The 15,154-nt window shown below is 42.6% G+C and overlaps 1 protein-coding gene across 1 annotated transcript in view; it reads right to left on the minus strand.

Annotated features, from left to right (window-relative positions):
* Positions 1-600: 600 nt before the first annotated feature.
* The window catches only part of LOC8029805 (DNA damage-regulated autophagy modulator protein 1), a 30,723-nt gene continuing 16,169 nt past the window's right edge, over positions 601-15,154 (minus strand). Inside the window, exons 3-7 of the mRNA XM_029995594.4 lie at positions 12,519-12,586; positions 9,848-10,020; positions 8,331-8,508; positions 7,429-7,493; positions 601-3,212 (exon numbers count right to left, since the gene is read on the minus strand). Coding sequence (XP_029851454.2) covers positions 3,039-3,212; positions 7,429-7,493; positions 8,331-8,508; positions 9,848-10,020; positions 12,519-12,586 — 658 coding nt within the window. The 3' untranslated portion in view covers positions 601-3,038. The remainder of the gene's footprint in view (positions 3,213-7,428; positions 7,494-8,330; positions 8,509-9,847; positions 10,021-12,518; positions 12,587-15,154) is intronic.

Genomic DNA, 15,154 nt, shown 5'->3' on the forward strand with positions numbered 1-15,154 from the left:
TCCTGCGACACTGCACTTTCGTAAAATTTTCCACGTGTTCACAACGGAAAGTCTCAACAATACACAGAGTCTTCAAAAAACTTCTTCGGCGAATGACGACGAACGAGTAGAAAACGTGTCGTCAGCACGCTGGAAAACCGCAGCAAAGGCTAGCAAAAACGGCAAATCGTATCCCAAGCGAGTGACGCCCGGTGGCTTCACTTGCGGGAGCGGCAAGCGCGATCCAGCAATTGTCATTGAGATCAGTGGCACTACCTATGACCAAAATCAGTATCATCAGCACCACCCGAGCTTCGCCCCAATCAACATCATTCACCACGTGGAGATGCGGTAATTTTTCTTTTTAAACAAGAGCTTTCCAGATTATTTATATTTGACTTTGAGCGTACTACAGGGCGTGTGGCTCTCAAAGTTTTCCCCCAATAACAGAAAAACACTGTAGAAACTAATCACTGCGTACATAAAGAAAAGGTATACCCTTCAGGGAACTTGACGTAGAAAAAATATAAGATGAACCACAAAGGGGAATTCACCTGAAGACACCGTTGTACTACTGGAATTAGCAAAACAGGTAAGGCTGAGTAAATAACACTTCGGAAGAAACGTGCAAAACGATTCATTTAATAACATGAGAAACATCTGTACAGAGTATTTACAGAATAGGGAGTGCCCCACTGCAGCCCCATTTCTTTCAGTTCACATCCTCCTCTTTTTCATTCGCACTGCAGCATAAACTGAGGAACAATGGCACAATCATGACTACGGTCATTATACTGTACTACATCTCAGTTCAGTAATACCACCGCAGACTTTCCCCTTAAAGAATGGCCTCCAGCAACGTACTAATAAACTTGAATCGCATGAGATCTTATATTGGAAATGTGTAACCCGACACGTATACTGTCCTCCGTTTCATCTTCCGATGGAAGGCAGAGGACGCTCCTAGCGATCGAAGCCAATGTAAGGCAATGCGACCCACGTGACATTCGAGATAAGCCGCAAGGATGTGCGGGGTGCGTAGTCATGTGATAACATTCCCAGCACTGGATTGGCTTGAATGGCTTGCAGCGTCCGTTGCGGTTCATCGTAACGTGTAGCGGAGGATATGCAGACGTCAATTGCGTGGTAAAACTAAAAGGTGCAATGAGCCACACACAATGAGGAAAGCACGGCTCAGTTCCCTCTTGAAGGGAACTGAGCAGCGCTTTCTCTTTTAGGTTTTTATTGTACGTGTGTACAGCTTATAAGAAGCTTTGACATAATTATTTTTCGGAACATCAAGGCTGAAGGAATAAAATAATGTTCCCGAAATATGCATCTGAACTCTTAATGTAAAACAATCTGACACACAAAAAAAGACAAGTATTCGCTGTTTTTTACGGGTCATGTGACGGTTCTGCTGTCAAGGCTGGACAAGGCCAGGGGCAGTTTCTTTTAGCTTTAGCCACTGCTTTTTAGCGCATGACCCAGAGAACTGAATTGGCATGAGCGTGTTCCATGGCTCCGACAGCGATCGCAGCACTGTGTGTGCTCGGAGTAAGCGTGGAACAGAGGGTAATACCGCTTTTTACTAGAGCACCGGATATTCCTAAATAGAGAGGTTAATACCAGTGGACACAACAACATCAGTGGGGACAGAAAGGCAACAGTGACAACATGATCCCATAAGGAAGGTAGGGCTCACCTAAGAAAACTAACGTATACTGGATGAGAACCTTGCTGTGCAGAAATCTGAATTTTAGTAGAGTATTCAGTTTCCTATCTGATCTATTGCACGCAATACTGAATCTGAGAGATCAACGAGAACACTGCACACTCTGCCAGTTTGTCTCCAAAGGCTTTGGGAGAGAGAAAGTTTCTCCAAGTAAACTAGTGTCATGTCTTGACGAGTTCATCCGGCACTAGGTTTATTGCCAGCGCACGGGGATAGCGCCCAGTATGGCCTTTGATTAGTAGTGAATAATCGTTTACGCCTCACCAGGCTTTATATGTTTTAAATTTTCAGTTATGCTTCTCACTCGCTAGTCTTTTTTTTTTATTCTGGTTCACGGTTACCATATGGCCGCCCTTTCCCTTTGTGGTTGCAAATAAAAATAATTTCAAAAGCGTGCAAACAAAGGTGGTCGACTCCCGTCATGACGTCAGGGCTTCCCGTCAATAACTAAAACGAAATGTACAACGGAGTCCTAGAAAATTGCGGTATGATTACAGAGCAGAACATTTCGTTTTCTCTGAAACCATTGATGCATATATTGCAATATTTTTAAAGAAAAACATTTTTTTTTGTTCAATATGAATCATTCATAAGGCGTCCATTTCCTACACCCCAACAAAAAGAGGTACTTTCTGTTTCCTGAGCGTTGGGGAGTTCACAGAAACACTTGCGAAATTGTTATCAGCACACCCACCGAAGGACGTCGACAACTAATCACTGAAATCTACCTCAGCAACGCCCCCAACGACAAAGCTATACTTCGTTTCAGCTTAAGTACACACGCAGCCGACGCTACGAACTAATGGACCAATCAAGTAGCGTAAAAAGCGGAAGTCAATGGGTATTTTATATTTATGACCGGTTCAGCGCAGAGCAAACATGACGAACCCCATAATGGCGCACTTTTGACGCTGACTAGTTGGCCCCATCCGCTAGTTTTTTTCTTCGGCTTTCTGGACTTGAGGTAAAACAAAGTATAGCTTATATGTGTGCTTTCTTGGAAGGGCGCCAACGACCGAAGGCACTGTGAACTTTGATTTTTATGCTCTTCGATCTTATAAAGAATATAAAATCTCAATTCTGACGAGATTGCATATTTGTTTACGCTCTAAAAATAATGCCTGCATACTCACCGACTAGCTTTCAGGACAGATTGTACTGATCGGTGGTCGACGCGCTGGCTCGGGCAACTGTACACGGAAGAGTTTTTCGAAGGTTTCAAGCACGTTTCTTGAGCCTGACCGCACGGGTTTCTGATCACAGTCATCCGCCTTTTTGGGCACCACACTGAGTTCGTCCGCGATGATGATGTTTCAGGGAAAGTTCAGAGTTTCAGCATTTCGTTGGGCACTTCCTTCTCCGAGACATCCGCGAGGTTCTCTATATGAAGGGTGACGCGGACGCTCTTCATGTCTGGCACCAACGTGAGGATGTTGCACATGAGACCGATGATGAGAATCCATTCCCCGAACGCGGACCATGCGGTGTTGCCCTTGTACTGCAAACAAAACAATAAACCCGTTATAAGTAAGGTCCCTATTTAGTGTGCTTCAATCCGAAGGTATTGATCAACTGTCTTTCAATTTAACTTATGGCCGTAATAGTGGGGTCCACTCCTTTGAGCTCTTACTCCAGGGCAGTTACTTTTACTCTAGGGCAGTTCATCCTGGACACTTTATACCAGAACCACTCTTCATTCAAATATAATTTATCCCAAGAAGCTTCATGCGAGTTCACGCTGGCCCTATCCTAGGCATAATATGTCCTGCTTTAAGATACGGGGCTGAGTCTATGAACCCACACCAGCTTGCACCGGCGGAGAAAGGGGTGTACCGCGGTGCATAAAATATAATTCTGGTTGGATTTTCAGATAAGCTGCACACGTAAATTGAATACGGTGTTGAGCACTGAGTGCAGTTGGAGCATGAGGCAAAGATAAATTGAATAAACTCACAGTCTAATTTATCCTAGCATGAAATGTCAAGTTATGTACGGGTTGCATTGACGTCATATCAGCCAATTTTCTGCAACATAATTTGTACTATCTTTTTTTTTTTTGCGAGAGCAAGTAGGAATGAAAATCGTCATGGTGCCATGACGAAGGGTATGGTGCACGTATAAAATGTCAATGTCATGAAGCGTTTTGTCATAAAACACTAAAATAAAATACTTTTGTGTTGAAGTGTTCAAGATGTGTTGGGAATAAATAATTGCAGTGAATTGTGGTAGAGTGACAGAAGGTTTTAAATAAAATCACTGGGCTGGGGGGAGGAATGTAGCGCCGCTGCCTTCTCTGCCGGCTAGCAGGACACAATAAAATATTAACATACAGCCGACCAAAACCTCGAAAGGCGATTGGCTGATAGGTTTCGATTGCCATGGCAATCGACACTTTGGTCCCTTGCTATCTTCGAATCTTCGAAAGCGTCGTTCTAAACCAGTCGTGCCAAGATCACTAAGTAGTTTCATCGTGCTGAAAGCGTCACTCGCTACTGTAAGCGTATTTGGCGATATGTATGCAATAAAACTATCCATCGTCATTACCTCCACAGTTCTCTTACGCATCTAAAAAGAGGAAAACTATTTTTCGGTGCCCCCGAGCACAGTAGGTTAGGTTAGGATAGGATGTCAAAATCTTGGTATACAAGAGATTCTCCTATAAGGCTACCCGTCAGCAGTGAATTTAGATTGGCTCACTAAGAATGGAGAAGTGGAGAGGTTAAAGAGAAACTATTCACTCCATGAACCAAAATGACGACCATACGGGTAATTTGGTGCTACTCTCCCGAGGAGTTAGTGACTTTAGTTCTATTGGCCTCGAGATCGACCTAGAGGTGGCGCTACTGTCGTGCTATCATCATCATCAAAGCGGGGATAGGAGAACGGTCGCCCCATAGGCTCTCCACGTTCGTGTGCGAGACGGCGTAAATTCTTGCGTTTATTTTGTAGCATAGTATCGATCGAAAAACAATTCTAGCGGAAAATGGTGCGGTACTTCGGTGCTTCAGTGAAGATCGAATCGTGTTCCCAGCGTACGGCCTAAATTTAAATAATCGCTTATGAAGATGCGTCGTCAGCTCTAGGCAGACGTTGGGAAGCATGGATCGCCGCGATGGATGCCTGTCTCCAGCTAAACTGCATTATTTATGTTAAATGTTCGTTTCCTTTAAAATGGAAGTATCGGTTCATCATCGTAGGAATTCAACAAAACAATAAACTCCAACCCGGATAACGTAATACTGGTACTGTTTGCTGTGAAATCGCAGGTTCTACGCATTTTTTTTTTTTTTACTTTTAGCTCTTTTAGTAATATAAATATTTAGTATGAAGAGAAGTTAGTGGTGGATCAGAAATTGCTGTGCTATAGAGTTCCCCTGCTGTCAAGGTTTACCTTTACTGCTCCATGCTGTCGGCAAGTTTCTCCGAGTCTGAACAATTCTAACGGTGCGATGAGGAGAGTGTGCCTCCACTAGTTACGACCCGGTAACTGTTCGTTGGTAGGACGACTGAAAGAAGTGATACAAAACCTTTCTAATATATATGCTGCGAGTGTAATAAACGAGCGTAACCGAGCAACGCAGCAATGTTCCTGGTATTAAATGCTCTTCACGGTTGTGTGGGCTCACCCGCTTCAATTTTCTTGGTAAGGGACGCGAATGTAAAGAGGCGAATATTTTAAATTTCTGTCTAAATAATCTTCTATTCAAACAGAATAGTCTCTGCAACTCGAACAAACGACACGCACCACAATACAGACAGCATAGGCCGCAGCGATACTCGTTTAGTGATGAGGGCTAGCGACCTTCACGAGACATTCCGATCACCGTCCGCCCTCACCTAACGTATATCGGGACTGGGCAGTTCATAAATTAACCTTCAGATTATTCGAGTGATGCTTTAATTGTGATTTTTGTCGTTTTTTTCGGAATCTGGTGCTGGAGACAATCAAAGAGTCAAAAAATGCCTCCGTTAATATTTTTGACGTCTATATTTCTTTTGTGACACAGGCCTGCACGGTAAACCCCTTCAGCGCGCTTTTCATTGTCACCGAGGGTGATTATACTATTTAAATAACAACTTAAAAAATTACTCCACTTTAAAAGGGATCCCGTGTTCATATTTAAGTTGGTGTGACAACGTGAAGTTTAGAATGGGAATCCAATATGCCATTTATGATATAGTAAAACTAGTAAAAAAATGTTTTAACGTCTTCCATGCAATATAACCGGCGAAAAATCAACTAAAAGATTTATCGATTGATTAGTCTATTAAAGGGTAGCAATCAGTCCGCTTAATTTTCTAATTAAACCACGAATCCAATCAACATTCAATGTTTTATGAAAGCTATGGTTTGCGGGAGATACCAAAAATACGTGGGACGTGCGGTTGTATGCAAACCAACGAATTAAGACTTTGGAAGCGTCCGACTTAATAATAATCACTTTGCTTAATTTTTACGCATTTGAAACGATACAACACAAGCTTTAGTAAGAAGAAACGACCACAAAAACATCAATTATTTAATAAGAAGGGTCCAGCTCAGCCGGAAACGGGCTTGCGTCGTCGAGATCCATGCTTCTGAACGTGCACACATAGCAGACGACGCACGGCGGTATCCCCGCTTTCGCATGTTTCCAATTTCAGCCGCACGGGGGCGACACTGTTCGGTCTCGAGGTGAATACACTCGCGGCCATTGTCGAGCGTGAAGCTGCTGAAAGCTTGCTGACGGCGAGCTTCCAGGACGCCTTCGCAGCGTGCGATCCACATCAATATTGTCCTCCTCTGCAGACAAAACATTCGAACTCGTTCCGAACATGCCCTGCCAACAATGTACTCAATTATTACGTCTACTGAATAATACCATCAATACTGATATACTCAGTTTTGGGCGACCAAGAGTTGTGACTTCATCAGCTGGATTCTCCGCACGGTAAAGTTGCGGTATACTCATTGGTAGGGCACGGGCTTGAGGTACAGTAGTTCAACTGCCATGCCTGCAGTAAGTCTTCGAGTGGTGCTTTTACCGTCCTATATCGCGCATGCATCGAAAGCGGTCCTGAGGTGGCAAGAAATGATGCACCAAGAGTCGGTGTATCATGTTGTCGGACTTCGCGAACCTAGCGGTTGGTTGTAAAGTTCATGGAAAAAGTACGGGCGAACGCAAGTGCCGCTATCGTCGCGGCGTCCGAAACTCGGGTCTGCCGAAGATTCCGTGGACTGCAAACTGAAGAGGGACGTCCAACAAAACAAGCGTATGCTCTATCCACCTTGGCTTTTTTGCCACGGCCAGGATCACGGCAGGCGACATGAGAGCTACATGAGGTCTTCAGGAGAAAATGTAAGGGACGATTAATATAGGACGCGTTGAACACACCCTTCAAAGACACGTTTCAGGCACCTTAAGCTGAGGTCACACTGCTTATACATAATACAAAAAACAGCCTGCATACACATTCGAAAGCGAGTTAGAGCGAAATCCGCATTTCGAATGCAGCATGGCAATGAGTTAAAGGGGAAACTTGGCATGGGCGGCATTCAAACCACGAATATTGCTGTGACTCGCGTTTGCACACCGTCTTTTGTATGAGGTATGAGCAATGTGACACTATTCACCATACCGGCTTTAGTTAAACGTATAATTTTTTCTTTCACTAAATGATTATGGAAAGAGTGGATATATGTCTTTCTCAAGAGAAAATGTGCCTGCACTTACCACAGACCCGTGAGTGGCGCTAGGCTTGAAGTCATTCGGAGTTTCGAAAGGCGCAAACACTGCCACTGTATTGATGTTAAAGGACACAACAACAAAACCGGCCTTGCTTGACTATTGTACCTTATTTAAAAGTGAATTTGTTTGCATTTTAAATGAACCAGCATATAAAAAGGTGGCATAGTTTTAGCTCACGACTGGGTTTTCACAAGTGAGGTGGAATGCACTGCAGAAAACAATACCTGTAGTAGAATGACGCATATAGTCAGGCTATTGTGTTTTCCATGCAGGTGAGCCATAAAGCTCAAGACGATTGAAAATACATTAATTGGGCCTCCTGTTGCAGCTAGGGATATAAAAGATTTCTAGGGATATCTACCTCTTTCATGCGTTTGATATTTCAGAGCTTCAGACGCTTTCATTAGCAAATATGAAATTCTAGAACACAGCAGCTTTGTGCATTGGAAACAAATAAATTAGAGGAAGGAGAAAGTGAAAGTACCCGAATAAGTATCTATGGCGTGTCTATTATTATAACGACTTTACAAGGATGGTTTCCTAATTAACCCCCTCTATTGATGGTAAAATGTTACTCTAATAAAGAGTATCACGCCAGATGTTATTTTATTTACTAGCATGAGACGAACTTCAAAGCATCAAAACTTTCACTCTGATCATCGATGGAAACGGAGCCCGAGAGCTGAATAAGATTTCATAATAGCAATTCACACGTAAGTTGCACGTGCTACATATTTTTACAGCGTCATTCGTATGCAGAACATAGGACCAACACATTTGCCGTTCGTCCACTCACTTAAAATGTGTCTGTCAAAAGGTAACCATCTTGGACACTATTCACCATACCAATTGACCCCAGTTGAATTCTAAAAGTAATAAAAGGATACTGGCAACAGCTCCTGCGATGCAGGCCGCCGTGGAGGCCATTCTTGCGTAGCCCACCATCGGTCGCCGGTACTGCGGTCCCAGCATCCAAGCGAAGGAGATCTGCACCACGAAGTACGCGACCGAAAACACGAAGACTAGCGAGGCGCCGGCTAGATGAGGAATCAGTACGGGAAGGAGCTGGAAAAAGATGTACAAGAATGGCGATTCATCAGGTAACCCTCCGTTTCCGGCATCGGAACGTGAGGCACAAAATCAACACTTCTGCGAACTCAGTGAAGAGTCACTGATTATGGGTTTTAAAGGGATAGCTTAATATGGATACCCTCCAAAAACTAACATGGTAACTCAGGAACGGGGGGAAAACGTCCCGTTTTTGCCCCCACTCCTGGGTTACCATGCACCCAAGGTCACGTGACCCTCCAAGGTCACGTGACCCCCCAAGGTCACGTGACCCCCCATGTAAGTAACAGACCTGTTCGCCTGCGCACTTGCTTTAAGCGCGAAACACATGACGACGAAACCTTCCGATCCGACGTGCGGACTGCCGGAATGACCTTGGGGGGAGAGTTTTCGTAGCATCGGAGAGCGTTGAAAACCCTCGCCTCCGACCGTCGTATTGCGCGGTCGGACATCGGATCGGACGGTTTCGTCGTACATGTGTTTCGCGCATTAGTTCCAATGAAACCTCCAGGGACCTTTCTGGCTTGTGTTGGTCTGGTCGCATGGCGTCATAATATAAAATGATCTCATAAGGTCACGTGGCATCGTGGCGTCAGTTAACACTATGATGATTTTTTTTTTGTGTAAAATTTAGCGGGGAACTTAGCGTCATGTGGACATCAATTTACGTGGCACCACGGCTTCACAATGTCAATTTAGCGAAAATGATACTACAGAATATGTCTTTCACACACTAAAAGGACTGTTTAATGTTTTCTTATGAAATTTAAACGATCGCCCCTTCCACACTGCATGCCGTGCGTTGTAGAACGCAGAGAATAAAGGTCGCGTGTAGTCTAGTAGGCGCGGCGGTATTTCGGACCTTCTGATAGAAGGTCTTTAAAATTAAAAAAAAAAAAAAATAAACGACATCATGTGCTGCCGCAACTTCATTGAATTTGACAAAATTTCTAAGCTAGGTGATTTTCCGGACTGCAGGCGGCAAGAAAAAAGTAAAGGCGGAAGAAAGAAATACTTCAGAGGCCGCATCCCTTACAAAAATTATCAATAACTTTAAAATTAGGTTTTAATGTACTCTATAAGAATACATTAGAAACTCAATTGAAACTCTGTGATAATTTTTGGACGGGATAGCATTGCGAATGCTTTAGCATATTTTAAAAGAAAAAAAAATACTAAATCGTTGTCATTCATCTAAATCCGGAGTAGATGCCAGACTTCTTTATTATTTCTATATATCGTCCCTACCCCCTTTCCCTCTCTCTTTTTATAATATCCTTCGTAGTTTTTAAGGTGAATGAATGAATGAATGAATGAATGAAAAAAAACTTCTTACCCAGGTACCGTCCCTACGTAGATGGTTCATGGGACTGATGCCGACCATCACAATGCCGAGCCATGCCAACACGGCGAACACGAGGGCTAGGTAGTTGAGGCCCGCGATGAGCTTCTTTCGTGGGCTGTCTACCGCCCTCACGGAGAGGAAGCGTACCAGGAAGGGCGGAATGCCTGTTCAGAAGAAATCCAACGTGCAGTAAGCATCTGCGTCTCTCTGACCCTGTGCATTCGTGTTTTCTGTGATCAGTGACCGGAACCCCGTAGACGCTGCTCATCCAGGACGCGCTGGTTGCATTCAACCGAGCTTTCGATGCGTGTGCGACCAACTGCTATCAAAACCATCAAGCTCGCGCTCGAGACGGAGCATCCCCTGGGTTCTTACCCTTTCACCTACCATAGTTTGGTAAATAATTGTTAACGCACTTCTAGTCTGTATATGTTGTTTAATAGTTTAATTATAATTCTTTCACCCTAGGCACTACATAACTTGGATATCGTTTGAAGTGCCAAGTTATCGAAGAAAGGAAGAACATTTCATCTCGAGAATGCTGCAGAAGCTGCAGTCTAAGTGAGAACTGAAAGCGTTTTGCGATATTTATGCATACGCGGTACAATATCTCAACTAGAATGCATATTATCTTCGATCACAGCTACCGTAACTAGCGTGTGCATAGAGTCGTAAATAATGAGCCCTGGAATGATGAATCATTACAGATAAATAAGCTGTGTTGTAAAATTTGTTCAAACGCTGATGTGTTCAAATAATTGACCCGCTTACAGGTTAATGCTACGCGGGTGAGTCTCAGCATCTTGTAGATGATAAAATGGCACTAGGTCGGTTGCATCATATAATTTTTCTTTCAATATATCACTTCGACAACGATGAAACATCAGTAAGCCTCCAAAACGTAAAAAATAACCTTCAGCAAAAGACTGGAACTGCCTCTAAAGGTACACGTATAAATAAAACACAGTTCGCACCTTGAATATACTATAGAAGCACCGCTGACATTTATATGCAAATGGTACCGACGAACACACTGCGTCTCTTTTATATCACTCACCGTACACTGCATACATATCAGGCACGGGACACGAAATCTTTACACTAAGCTGCTTTCTTTATTTCTTCTTTTCCGTCATTTGTGACTGAAAATTGCGCTTCGGTTTCTTCAAAGCACAAAGAGTATGTTAAAGTTCGACTTAAGTTGTAAGCAGTGATAGAGTGCAGGCGACCTGGTAATTAATCGACATCTTGTAGACCCTGAGATGGGGCCCATCTCAGGGCCTACAAGATGTCGACTTAAGTTCTCCATTTTCTGAACGGCAGAAGCTCTTCTTAGTTTTCTTTGTTCTCCAAACTGCGATTAATATCACAGAGTGAGCGAATAGATATACAAGGTATAAATCGCTAAATTCAATGTCATACATGAATCATTATTGTAGCATAACAGTCAAATGAGATATTTTTAATTTTAAAACTCTAAAATGTATAAGGTCTTAAAGGGACAGTACAACAATATTCAGTTGGAATGTTTTTTTCTTTCACTTTACACGAGCTTACTGGCATTAATGGCACCGAAGCATACTCAGACGCAACGCCATTGACCAAGAAACCTCTTTGTTGCGGTATAATGTCAAGAATAAAAGCGATCGTTTTCTTTCATTGTTCCTTTCGCAAAACTTTATGATGTAGTATATGATGTAGTATGGAGGACGTTGTGTCTCTCAGTGACAGTATGTAGTCCCCCAGCAGCGATATTAAAACGCGGCGCAGAGATTTAAGCGGAACATAGCGTGAGCCCTCGATTTTTACTCGCGATAATCAATTGGAACTTTTAGTAAAGCGTTACAATGTTTCGCGTACCACACTACCGGAGCCTTTGAAGCATGCTCCTTAGTGCGCGTCCGGGTGATACAGTGATCACGGGGCGCGCGCTTAAATGCGTGCTTCAAAGGCTCCGGCAGTGCAGTACGCGGAACACGTTAACGGTTTGCTAAAAGTCTCTACTAGCTCGACAAGCATTCAGGTAGTGGATAGTGCCCAGTCACTTCAATGACAATAGCGGAACCCCAACAGTGTCTGGAACTCAGCCCATGTTCTGTACTTTGGGAACCCCTGCTCGTGGCTATGATCGGCATATAATCAGCTCCAGATCACGTGGCCGCTTGCTCTGGCCACGTGGTTCTGGCTGCAAGTTAAGGGGGAGAACGCTGCTCGTTTTTCTTTTATATTTTTGTGACTACCCTTGCACAAGGAGAGAAACTAATGCGTGTTTCATGGGTTATAAACACAAGCGATTAATTCTAATTGGTATTTACGCAAAGCACAAAAAATCATTGGACCTTAGTACTATCTATGATAATCAATGCAGTTTTAGTACGCTTTAACCCAGTAAAGCAAACTTCTCATACTTAATGAAGTTTTAGTACTAATTTAAGCATTTTGCATTTCATTGAACGTTCAGTACAGTAAAGGGAAGAAAGTTCACTGCTCTATATATTTGTGCTTTCTTGTCGTTTCTGCCTTGCAATCAAACCCTGGCCTCGTCAAGCTTGTTTCAGCGACTTTCTTTTTCGTCTAGGAAACCACAATATTATATATGTTGGAAATAAGCAATGAAGTTTTGACGTCTAGCTTCAAAATTTCGAATTTCCTTGGTGCTTACCGGAGAAAGCCGCCACCATGAGGGCGACTCCAAACAGTGCGCTCTGGGGAGCGTTTCCGCCAGCGTCACTGGAAGCAAAAAAAGAAAAAAATAAGTCGTGGGCTTTTTAAGCATGCCATCATCAGATTGCAGCACTTCGGTACGTTTTCTGCGGAAAAAATGGTCAACTCTTCGCGCGGCCAACCCGATGGTTTTCAGGCAAAGTACTAGCCTCCGGATATTTTCTTGTTGGGGTTGAATTACGCCCGAGCTGATTGCAATATGATGCAAGGTTTTTAAAGAGTAGGCGCCGTGTAGCCGAGAGTTTGTTGCGCGCTAAAAATTACTACATGGTATAAAGTTAAATTAATCCACACTTCATTTTTTGTGCTAGATCTCCTTCAGTGCTCTGGTACGTAAACCTCTAAAATATAATTAAGCACGTGGTGCCTTTATAAATGAGTTTAGATCGAGTAAAGATGGTCTTGTTGAAAATCAGTCAAGCTACTCGGACAGCTTCTGTCCGAAGCTTTCACGATACTTTATTCTTGAGTACAGTGTGAAATGCAGTCAGAAATGGGAAAAACCATGAAGTGAACTGTTCTTCTATATGTACAAATCTTTTTTGGTCGTCTCCTTTTGTTTTACACTCTCTCCCATAGCATCCACCAAAGGTTGACCAAACATTGCAATATCAAACGATTAGTCACACAATCACAGAGCGCGGCACAATTAACGCGAACACGGCCGCGACGTATTTTCACAGTTTGCGGTAAATAGCATCAAATCTAGCTCTGAATTATTTTTATTTACGCAGAATGAGTCTTTCACGTTACATTTTGTTTCATCCAAGGTTTAGCACTACCAACGCTACGACGAGCTAATGAGGCCAATGAAGCGTAGACATAGTAACACTGCAGGTAGGGGACAGCTCTCCTGCCTACTTGCTTTAACTTCAATGAAGCGTCTCGGAAAGCGCTAGATCATGCCGTGTTCTGTTTCTATTCGCGTGTTACGCCAACTACTCCAATGTTGCTGTTGCTGAAGTGTCTTCGTTGATCAAAAGACGAAAAAAAAGGGTCCCCCCCCCCCCCCCCCCCCGTTCTTTTTTTCTTTCCCGTCTTCTGATCAACGCAGGTCATTCTTGGCTGGCACCGTATACGACCCAGGGGACTGATCCAACCAAGCGCAAAGAACGAGTCGTCACATCGCGTTTTAATTCTGGGCGTTTTGTTTGTGTTGTAACTAGTTATGGGCTTCGCTTAGACTTAGGATAAAACAAAATATAGTAGTTTTGAACATTTAATATCTATATTCTAAGAAATAAAAGAGGAAAACAAACGGTAATTGCTTGTTGATTTTTAAACTATCGGACTCTTCCCTTCTCCTTGCGGTATTGTAAAGTGTCCTGAAATTCCAAATTACTTCGAGTTATTACTGTTTTTGAACAATACACAAATACATTTGAATATAACTTAAAATGGTATAGTTTGTCTGGAAATTGTTTTTGGCCCTCCCAGTATATCTTCTGAAGGCCCATCACGCCTTACCTCATGTCGGTCAGCTTTTGTCGTTAGTTTCCTTGTTGCGCCAACTTCTGCGTCAACGGATGAAGCTAATCTATAATTTAGGCGGTAAAGGAAGTTACCCCTATAATATAAAAAAGTACCATGATAGTAATTAGTTTCATATGGCGTTCGTCCAAAGCATTTCTTGACGCTATTTTTGCATATCCGCACCTTTCCGTGTGTCGCTCCTCTTTTCTCAATTTCTGTCACGTTTTGCACCAGGTGACATTTGCACCACACTTGCGCAATATTTTCTGACTGTGTGGGGGCAAGGAGGGTTATACTTCATTTAAGCAAGAAGGTTGCGTAAACAATTTAATGTATTGCTGCAATACCTAGAACAAGGGGAACTTCAGGTTCATGAAATGAAATACATATACAATATCACAACTTTTGAAGAATCACTGTTGTTATCGAAATGAAAAAAAATCAGGCAGTTATTTTTTATTCTTATAAATTTTATGAAACGCAAGTTTTAGAAAAAAATTAAATTGTATTCTGGTACATAGATGTAATTTATAGTAACTTAAAATAACGTTCTGGTACACATGTGCACAACAGCTTGACGGAGCGCCTTTCTCAAGTGTGGTTTTATATAACGCATATAGCATCAAACTATACATAGCAAAAGCATAGAAACTCAACACAACACATAGTTGGTGTTCCGTCTTTTCGGATAAATACGAAGAAACTCGTAAAACACTAGCTAATAAATTTCTGATAAACTTGGACTTATTTAAAAAAAACGCCTAATTTCGAGCTCACAACGATAAAATAAAAAGCAAAAACGACGGTGTTTTACAAATACATGTTAAATAAGGACAGCGTCAGTGGTCTTGGAAACAGGCAACTTCAGTTCTTTATTTGTTAACCTTGAACTACTAATTAAAGAGCATTGCCTTTTAGCTTGTCAAGTTTCTTTCGGGACAACGGGTCATGGTCCCCGGATGTCATGTATTTAGTGTTTTCAAGTTTAAAAAAAAATTGGGAACACTGAAAAATTAAACTCCGAAATTTGGAGAACTGGGAAGTATAATAAAAATAAACTCCGATAAACCTCGAATTTTCAGCGTAAAATAAACTCCAAAA

The sequence above is a fragment of the Ixodes scapularis genome, unplaced genomic scaffold (assembly GCF_016920785.2).
Source record: "Ixodes scapularis isolate PalLabHiFi unplaced genomic scaffold, ASM1692078v2 PGA_scaffold7__128_contigs__length_106722199, whole genome shotgun sequence".
NCBI classification, from domain to species: Eukaryota; Metazoa; Arthropoda; class Arachnida; order Ixodida; family Ixodidae; genus Ixodes; species Ixodes scapularis.